Raw genomic sequence first — 9,181 nt, 5'->3', positions numbered from 1 at the left:
AAGGGGGGGAGGGGGGAGGGCGGAGGCGCGGAGGAGGGGCCGACAGGGAGGAATCTGGGCATCCTGCCGCGCATGCGCCTTTCGCGAGCAACAAGTGGGCTCCACAGACAGAGGAAGTGTAAAGGGGGGTTGGGGGACTGGTGCAGAGCATGGCGGTGACGTCAGCGCTCCGCCCGGGCGGCATCCCGCGCGGCCAAGCCGGGGACAGCGCGAGCCGCAGCCCGAGCAGGAGCGCTGAGACGCGCCTCCGGAACGTAGAGTAACAATCACAACCCCACATTCCAGGCGAGCGCGAGCGGGAAGGGATGCGACCCGGGTGGAGGCGCCGAGCGAGCGCCCTGCAGCCAACGTGAGCGCCGCCAGCTTCTGTGGCCGGAGAGCTGGCCAGGCCAGGGGGGGGCGGTGGGAGCCTGCGTGCGTGCGCTCTTCTCCTCTGCTCTCGTGTGTCTTGGAAACGGTGGCCGTGGCTGCTCCCTCCGGCGTGCAAACCCAGGCGCAGCCAGCGCAACGGCCGACGCTGCGGAGGGGAAACTCTCCTCTTGGCAGCCACCTCCTCACCCGGCCTTCCCGGGAAATCAGCGGCTTCAGCAAGATTGGAGCTGGGCACCGGGTGGCACAACCCTCTAACCCTCTCCCCGGGGCGCCTGGCGTAGAGAGAACTCAGATCGTAGGGGGACCCCCCCTTCACGCTTCCACGCTTCAATCACTCCGGGGAGGGGGCCAAGAGGCCACTGGCAGCCAGCCCCGGACACCCTAGCCCCCTCCCCCCAGGCCCGGAGCTTCCAGCCCTGATCCGCCGCACCAGGAAGAAGGCTCCCGGTGCTCTTCTCCGGACCAGACAGCCGCAGTAGGAGGTGGGAGCGAGAAGCGTGCAGAACCCGTCGGCCACCCAGACGGTGGAGACCCCGCAGAGAGTCGCTGAACCAGCAGTGGAGACTCGCTCTCCCTCCAGCCCCTGGAGCAGAACTTTCTCGCCTCCCCCCGCCCCCTCCCCCGCAGCCGGACTCCTTCCCCAGCCACTCAGTCCTCCGGGTGGAGAAGGCGCCACAGAGACAGCCCGGGAGGGGGCCTACCTTCCCCGAGGCTGGCATCATGTCGGCGGCGCAGGTGTCCTCGTCCCGAAGACAGTCTTGCTACCTGTGCGACCTGCCTCGCATGCCCTGGGCCATGATCTGGGACTTCTCCGAACCTGTCTGCCGTGGTTGCGTCAATTACGAAGGCGCCGACCGCATAGAATTCGTGATCGAGACCGCCCGCCAGCTGAAGCGGGCGCACGGCTGCTTCCAAGACGGCCGCTCCCCCGGGCCGCCGCCGCCCGTCGGGGTCAAGACAGTGGCCTTGTCCGCCAAGGAAGCGGCTGCGGCAGCTGCTGCCGCGCAACAACAGCAACAGCAGCAGCAACAACAGCAGCAGCAGCAGCAGCAGCAGCTCAACCACGTCGATGGTTCCACCAAGCCTGCGGTGTTGGCCGCCCCGTCTGGCCTGGAACGCTACGGCCTGAGCGCAGCGGCCGCTGCCGCTGCCGCCGCCGCGGTGGAACAACGTAGCCGGTTCGAGTATCCGCCACCCCCGGTGAGTCTGGGGAGCAGCAGCCACGCCGCCCGGCTGCCCAACGGCCTGGGAGGTCCTAACGGCTTCCCTAAGCCCACACCAGAGGAGGGCCCCCCGGAGCTGAACCGCCAGAGCCCCAACTCATCCTCAGCGGCAACATCGGTGGCTTCTCGGCGCGGAACACATAGTGGGCTGGTGACCGGTCTGCCCAACCCGGGGGGTGGCGGGGGACCCCAGCTCACGGTGCCCCCAAACCTTTTGCCGCAGACGCTGCTTAATGGCCCGGCCAGCGCCGCGGTGCTGCCTCCGCCCCACGGCTTGGGGGGCAGCAGAGGACCCCCGACTCCAGCGCCTCCCGGTGCTCCCGGGGGGCCCGCCTGTCTCGGGGCTGCCCCGGGCGTGTCGGCCACTGTATCCTCCGCGCCGTCTTCGACCTCTTCGACGGTGGCAGAGGTGGGCGTGGGTGCTGGTGGCAAGAGGCCTGGTTCGGTGTCGAGTACGGACCAGGAACGTGAGCTGAAGGAGAAGCAGCGCAACGCTGAGGCCTTGGCCGAGCTGAGCGAGAGCCTGCGCAACCGTGCGGAGGAGTGGGCCAACAAGCCCAAGATGGTCCGTGACACACTGCTCACGCTGGCTGGCTGCACGCCCTACGAGGTGCGCTTCAAGAAGGACCACTCGTTGCTGGGTCGTGTCTTTGCCTTCGACGCTGTCTCCAAGCCCGGCATGGACTACGAGCTAAAGCTGTTTATTGAGTATCCCACGGGCTCCGGCAACGTGTACTCCAGCGCGTCCGGAGTGGCCAAACAGATGTACCAGGATTGCATGAAAGACTTTGGCCGCGGTCTGTCCTCTGGCTTCAAATACCTGGAGTACGAGAAGAAGCATGGTTCAGGCGACTGGCGCCTACTTGGGGACCTGCTGCCTGAGGCTGTGCGCTTCTTCAAGGAGGGCGTGCCCGGCGCGGACATGCTGCCCCAGCCCTATCTAGATGCCAGCTGTCCTATGTTACCCACTGCGCTGGTGAGTCTCAGCCGCGCCCCCAGTGCACCTCCAGGAACTGGAGCCTTGCCACCAGCGACCTCCACGGGTCGGGGTGCAGCCTCCAGCTTGCGCAAAAGGAAGGCATCCCCGGAGCCTCCGGACTCAGCTGAAGGTGCACTGAAGCTCGGCGAGGAGCAGCAGAGGCAGCAGTGGATGGCAAACCAGAGCGAGGCGCTGAAGCTCACTATGTCCGCGGGGGGCTTTGCGGCGCCAGGGCACGCAGCAGGGGGACCACCCCCACCCCCTCCACCTCTGGGACCTCATTCCAATCGGACCACCCCGCCAGAGTCAGCCCCCCAGAACGGTCCGTCCCCCATGGCCGCGCTCATGTCAGTGGCAGACACTCTGGGCACAGCGCATTCGCCCAAGGACGGCAGTTCAGTGCACTCTACCACTGCATCCGCTAGGCGAAACAGCAGCAGCCCGGTGTCGCCCGCCTCCGTGCCAGGGCAGCGTCGCCTGGCATCACGCAATGGGGACCTGAATTTACAGGTGGCGCCCCCGCCGCCTAGCGCCCACCCAGGCATGGACCAAGTGCACCCCCAAAACATTCCGGATTCCCCTATGGCCAACAGTGGACCCCTCTGCTGTACCATTTGCCACGAACGTTTGGAGGACACTCATTTCGTTCAGTGCCCGTCTGTCCCTAGCCACAAATTTTGTTTCCCTTGTTCTAGAGAGAGTATCAAAGCCCAGGGGGCTACAGGTGAGGTGTATTGCCCCAGCGGAGAGAAATGCCCCCTAGTCGGGTCTAATGTATCTTGGGCCTTCATGCAGGGCGAAATTGCAACTATCTTAGCTGGGGATGTTAAAGTGAAAAAAGAGAGAGACCCTTGAACCGCAGGGCAGCGACCCCTTTGGCCCTAGACCACCTCCTCTTCAATCTGGAGGGCCCTTCCCCCCACCTGCCTCCATTTCCCTTTCCACCAAGATGTAGAATTGTGAATATAACTGCAAAAAGTTAGTCTTATGTATAGACATTATTTTCGTCGTATGTTTCTATATTTTGAAACAGGTATGTAACTTCTTCATTTGAAGGATAAGCTGGTTGTGTTAAGCAGTATAATATTGATTGGGTCATTTGCATCGTATTCGTTAGCATTTATTTGGTGGCAGAATGTTTGCCTAGGTACAGCGTTAATAGCCCTTAGCAACAACTGCTGCCGGTGTGTATTTTTGTAAATGTTATGCACTCTGAAAGGAAAAACACACAAAAAGATTTTTTTGTTGTTTTTGTTTTGCCAAGGCCAGTGTTGCTGCCTAAAAAAAAAAAAAAAAGAAAAAAAAAAAGAAAAAAATTGATGCTATAAAATGGTGAAAGCTTCTCTCTAAACAGCCCCAAGTGTTGAAGTCTTCACTTAATTTTGTTCTGTTCTGTTTTGTTTTCCTGTTTTGTTTGCAAAATAGTAAGGGGGGTGTTGGGAGGGGATGGGTGTTTTTTGTTGCAAGTTTGTGAGGGGGAAAATGTTTCGGTTTGTTTCTCCTGACCTGAATGTGTTGGATCTTCACGTGTCGTTTTGTTTTGGCTTTATTGATGCACGGATGCTTTTGAACCGTAGAGCGAAAAGCTAGACATGGAGAACTTGCTCTGTTTGTCCTTTATACATTTCTGTAGTTAACAGAACACTGTAATGTGCCTTGGAGCTTAGTAACTTGTAATAAATTCAATTGATAATTAATTCTGCCCTGAGTCAGCAAATTTGTCTTTCTAGGGCTGAGAGGCCACACCACTCCCAGCTAAGGGGACAACTGTTACTTCCCACCTGGAACCAGGAATCCTGGTTGCTTTAAAGGCTCTTGGAGCGGGCTGCCCCACCCCCCTGGGTACCAGACTGTTTACATTTTACCTCCCCTGTAATCTGCAGCTGCTGACTAAGCAATTTCTGTTTACTCTTTCAGCATCTTTACCCCCACCCCCACCCCCACAAGGGACCCAGCTGCAAAAAGCATTGTCAGGAGTGCTTTCCCTGGGGCGATGAGGATACATTGATACTCAGCGCAGCTGTTACTTAACAAGTAGGAACAGAGAGAAACCTAGAAGGAACCCTATTAAGGTGCTTTGCCTCTCCACACAGGGTAAAATCTACTGTCGTTGCACACTTAAAACAAAAGGTGTCTAGCTGGGCTTTGCTTCCCTGTGTAAATGAAAACGTGACCGGCTGGCTTCCTGCTACTCCTAGCGTGTGTGCAGTCCTTGACTGTTCCCGTTTCTAAATCGGCCATGATGGACTCTAGCCCTCTGGAACTATAAGCGAAAATAAACCCTTTCAAATTAAAAAGTGTCTCGCTGGGCGTGGGGGCAGGGAAGGTTGTGAGCATCTGGGAGGCGAAAGCATGTTGATTGCAAAGCAGTTCCCACCTCATTCATTATGTCCTATCCTTTAATAAGTGCTTCTTAAGTCAGGACACCGCTGATCAGAGCAGACTTAGGGAGGTGGGGGTGGGAGGGAAAGGAAAGCAAAGGTTACTCAGGCACCAAATGGAATCCATTTTACTGGCAAAGATACTCCAGTATTAATTGGCTTTGTTGGCATTTGTGAAGTTCTGGTGGCTGGGGAAAGAGAGGACTGTACCCTCTGGGGCTCAGAGCACCACCCGCCCCCCAGCAGACACCAGACTAGCCTTTCATCCAGTTAGAGCAAGGCAAATAGTCCTGGTTTGAACCTTGTCCTTTCCTGGCGGCAGAGGACAAGAACAGGAGAAAGGAAGCAAAACACAACCGTGGTGACCCGAATTGAAATTAATTCCTAGCCACTCCCCATTCCTGGACCTAGTGAACTGACCAGATTGGACTGCCTGCCCTGCCCGTGGAGGAGGGAATGATCAGCCCTACCTGACGGGTGTCACGAGGAGCAGGAGGGCAGGGAGGTGGGAATAGTCGCGGGCACACACGGGGAATTCAAATCACCAGGTAATCCTGAACACCAGTATGGAGGTTTGGTTGGTGTTGGGACTTGCTATTAATAATACCCTTTGGGTTTCTGATCCAGCTTGTGCCACCATATTGGAGTGGACACAAGAGCCCTGTGTGCCGGTGTGGGTGTGTGTGTTTGGGAATGGGGATCCATGGGGCTATTGATGGACTTGCAAGGATGCTAGATGGGAGGTGTCTGGCTCACCTCTAAGAATCTCCCTACATATAAATAGATGTTCATTCCTGTCAGCTTCCTGCAAATGTGTCCTTGGTTTTCATCTGTTGCCAAGTGTTGTATCGGTGCTTATGAGTCATGAAACCTATTTTCATCCTCAGGGGTAATTAACTGGGTGGGGGGGGGTGATAATGTGTAGTAGACTGTAGGAAGAGTTAATTCTAAAACCCATCCAGCGGCCAATCACTTAAAGGTCCGGGCTGCTTTTCTTACATACTCATTAATAAAACCTGGGCAGGTTTTGCCTGGAAAATTTCTCCAAGGTGCTCCCAACCCCCACACCAAATGTGCTTCCAGCTTTTGAGCTGGGTGAGCCTCAGGGGGAAAGGCCCACTTGTGGACTCAGATGTGAGGATTGCCTGTCCCAGGGTGGATGCCGTGAACAGTGTCGGTCCTGTTAGCTACCTGTGTTAGCTCCCGCTTGCCTGCCACTGTCTCTTCATTACTTTGGGATGATGTTCAGGAACGTTTTAGGATTATAAGACCCTTGATTCCTAGTACATATGGGCAAGAGGGCCTGTCATTAAGAGCTGAGAAGGGTGTCGTCTGCTCCCCCTCTTGTTGCCGGGTGCTATTATTAGGAGAAGCAGCAGCTGTAGTAATGAGGCATCCAGCAAAGGAGGCTGGGTTGGTTTCACTTAGGAAGCCTGACTTGACAAGACAGGGTGGAGAGAAGTAAACTAGAGGAAACGCTCAGAGGTTAGGGCAGAACTCTGGCTGGAAGTGAGTCATGAAATAGCTGGTGCAGTTAATTTAAGTTTACCATAGCCAAGGGCTGCTTGTTAAATGGGGCTCTGTCTGTTGGGGCCGGGGGAGGAGTGATAAGACTTCTCTTTGCTGGACTTGTTTAGCAGCTAGTGTGGTTGCCTCCGCCAGTCTTGGTTTGGTTCTCAGGTAGATCCTCCCTTCCCCAACGTGGTCCACACTGGACAGGTAGGACGGTTTTCCTTCTCCGGCCCCGAGGATTATGGTGTATTTCAGAGACTCACAGCCAAGTGTTTAGCGGACTCTAAACTTTTATTCCCATGTTACTTGGGAGTATCCCTACTCCAGTTTACCATCCTCACTTTGCTCCCAAAACCATAGATGGGGACCAACATTTTACAGTCTATATTGTACTGTTTATATACCTTTACCTGTGCATCTAACATAGTTGTAATCATTCTTTAGGTGACGTGGCTGTGGGGGAAGGGGTCAGGGACAGTGAGAATTTAACAGCTTTGGAAGGACAGATTGATGGGGACATGACATTGGTCACTGGAGACAATACCATGGATGATCTGTCTGCGGCAGAGTTCACATTTTTAATCCTTAATATTAACATTCCAGAGATTCCAGGTACATCCTCCCAAACACCCAGGGTCTGACAATAAAAAGAGTACTAAGGGTCACACTTTGAATATTTGAGAGCATCTCAGGTAGCCCAGGCTAACCTGGAACTCACTATGTAGCCTAGGCTGGCTTTGAACTTTTGATCCTCCTCCTCTGGACACTGCCTCTGGGTACTGGGCTATAGGGCTGTACTTCAGGCCCAGATTTCTGAGACTGACTTTCGTTTCCTCCTAAATCCCATCAAATATAGGAAGCTGGACTTGAGAATGACCCTTAAGGCCTAGGGAAACAGTTCGTCCATTCAACAGCACTAGGGATTGAACCCTAGGCCTCCACCCATGCTAGGTCTGTGCTCTGCCCCAGAGCCATAGCCTGATAGCCTTAGCCCCCTTTTTAGTTTTTATTCCAGCTGGCTTGGAATTTGCTAAGGAGACCAGGCTGGCCTGGAACTCACAGGGACCAGCCCATGCCTGCCTCCTGAGTGCAGGGATTAAAGGTGCACATCATCATGCCCAGGTGACTGTATTTATAAAGGGGTTTGGGAACATCTACAGCCCATCTATGAGACTTGAGTTCAGAACTCAGGCCAGTGCACGATCCAGCTTACTAATGTGAGGACCTCAATGCACAGAGGAAAAAAAAAAAAAAAACTTGCCTAGGATCACACAGTGACAGCGTCTGAGCTGGAGTCCTATTTGAAAACAGTGTTAGTAGACAGAAAACAAAAACAAAGAAAAAACTCTACCAAAAGGAATGATGATGAGGTGGACAAAGGGAGAGAAAGTACGGGGGTAGGGGCGTGGTCACCATTAATTCTCGGATGATGGCATTTGTCCCGTGTTTTCAATCATACATTAGCAATGTTTCTACGTTTCTGACTATAAATGTCAGATAGGCTGGAATTGTGAAGTCTTTTCTTAACCTTTCATCTCTGGGTCAACTGTCACACCTCCTCCCCATTTGCTAATTGGAAACCTTCTGGAGGATTGAAGACAATGGATCGCAAAACCAACGGGACCGTCCATCTGGATGGGTAAGGAAGAAAGAGATGGAGGGGGAAATGCAGGGGACTCTTTCTTGTTCTCTGGAGCTTAGGGGGTTCTCTGCTCTCCTCTAGTCATCCTCTTTGCCTGGCTGATTCTCTCACTGCAGAGACAGAACTGAAAGAGAGAGTGAAAACCAGGTGCCAAGTAGAAAGAAGGACACACAGTTGCCAGCTTCAGGCCTGCCCAAGAGGAAGACGTATCATTCCATTTTATACTAAGGTCAGCTGAACTCAGATTGAACACTCAAGTTCAAGCCCCAGGTTGACCTAGATCCTGTTCTCTCCCCTCCCCGCCCCCGAAACAGGGGTTTCTCTGTAGCATTGGACCCTGTCCTGGAACTTGCTCTGTAGACCAGGCTGGCCTGGTCCAGTCTTACCACCACCGCATGGCTGGATCCTGTTCTCTTGCCAAACCCAAGGTGGTTCTGCGTAGACCACCTCTTCCTTCTGACCTCGTAACCCCAGGAAATCAAGACTCTGAGCATGAGCCCCACCCATTCCCTCTGTCTTCTTCCAGGGTTTAAGTGTGAACCTCACTGTGTTAGTAAGACTGGAAGAGACTTATTGTCTCTTTGAGGTTCACTTGGGATGCTGAAGCAAGGATGTTTTTCTGGAATCTCCCTCCATTGCCTCCCCCTCCCAACTTAATGAGAGAATGAGCCTACTTCGGTGTCCACTTTGAAGAAACAGGTGGGCAGGGAGCAGATGGTGCCTCTCGATTCTAATGTCTATTGCTCCTCTGAGGAACATCAGCTCCATTGACCTTGTGTTCTCTGGTATTTTCACTTGTTTGAGGGGAAACTGGTCCATTTATTCTTGGGCCTCATTTGGCCATCCTGCCTCTGTAGTGGGCCACAGAAATGCATCCACCAGCAGGCAGGACAGTCTGTACTCTGATCATAGGATTGGACCTGATAAAGCTTGCCTTTCTTCAAGAGCTGCTCACTGTGAGTCTTTAGGTATTACTAGAGAGACAAGTCCTGGCTCCCAGCTGATCTCCTTGTGACTCTAGTCGGTCTTTACCCACTTCAGGTCTTGGTTTTGTGACAATGAACCCTTTTTT

General features: G+C 54.1%; 2 protein-coding genes across 2 annotated transcripts in view; one reads left to right on the top strand and one right to left on the bottom strand.

Moving 5' to 3' along the window:
• Positions 1 to 1,142, bottom strand: part of Cipc (CLOCK interacting pacemaker) — an 82,360-nt gene extending 81,218 nt beyond the window's left edge. The window contains exon 1 of the mRNA XM_026780273.1: positions 1,074 to 1,142. The gene's annotated coding sequence lies outside the window, so the exon portion shown is untranslated. The remainder of the gene's footprint in view (positions 1 to 1,073) is intronic.
• Irf2bpl (interferon regulatory factor 2 binding protein like) lies at positions 7 to 4,271 on the top strand. Its single transcript, XM_005343389.2, has one exon. It carries the CDS (start codon positions 1,093 to 1,095, stop codon positions 3,427 to 3,429), a length of 2,337 nt encoding a protein of 778 aa, XP_005343446.1. The 5' UTR covers positions 7 to 1,092; the 3' UTR covers positions 3,430 to 4,271.
• Positions 4,272 to 9,181: the final 4,910 nt, after the last annotated feature.

Source organism: Microtus ochrogaster, chromosome 1, assembly GCF_000317375.1.
Source record: "Microtus ochrogaster isolate Prairie Vole_2 chromosome 1, MicOch1.0, whole genome shotgun sequence".
Lineage (NCBI taxonomy): Eukaryota > Metazoa > Chordata > Mammalia > Rodentia > Cricetidae > Microtus > Microtus ochrogaster.
The sequence above is the reverse complement of the archived record's forward strand: the minus strand, read 5'-3'. Positions and strand labels throughout refer to the sequence as shown.

Bases quoted from the DNA above. Each gene is read 5' to 3' on its own strand.
- Irf2bpl (XM_005343389.2), top strand. From the start codon at position 1,093: ATGTCGGCGGCGCAGGTGTCCTCGTCCCGAAGACAGTCTTGCTACCTG.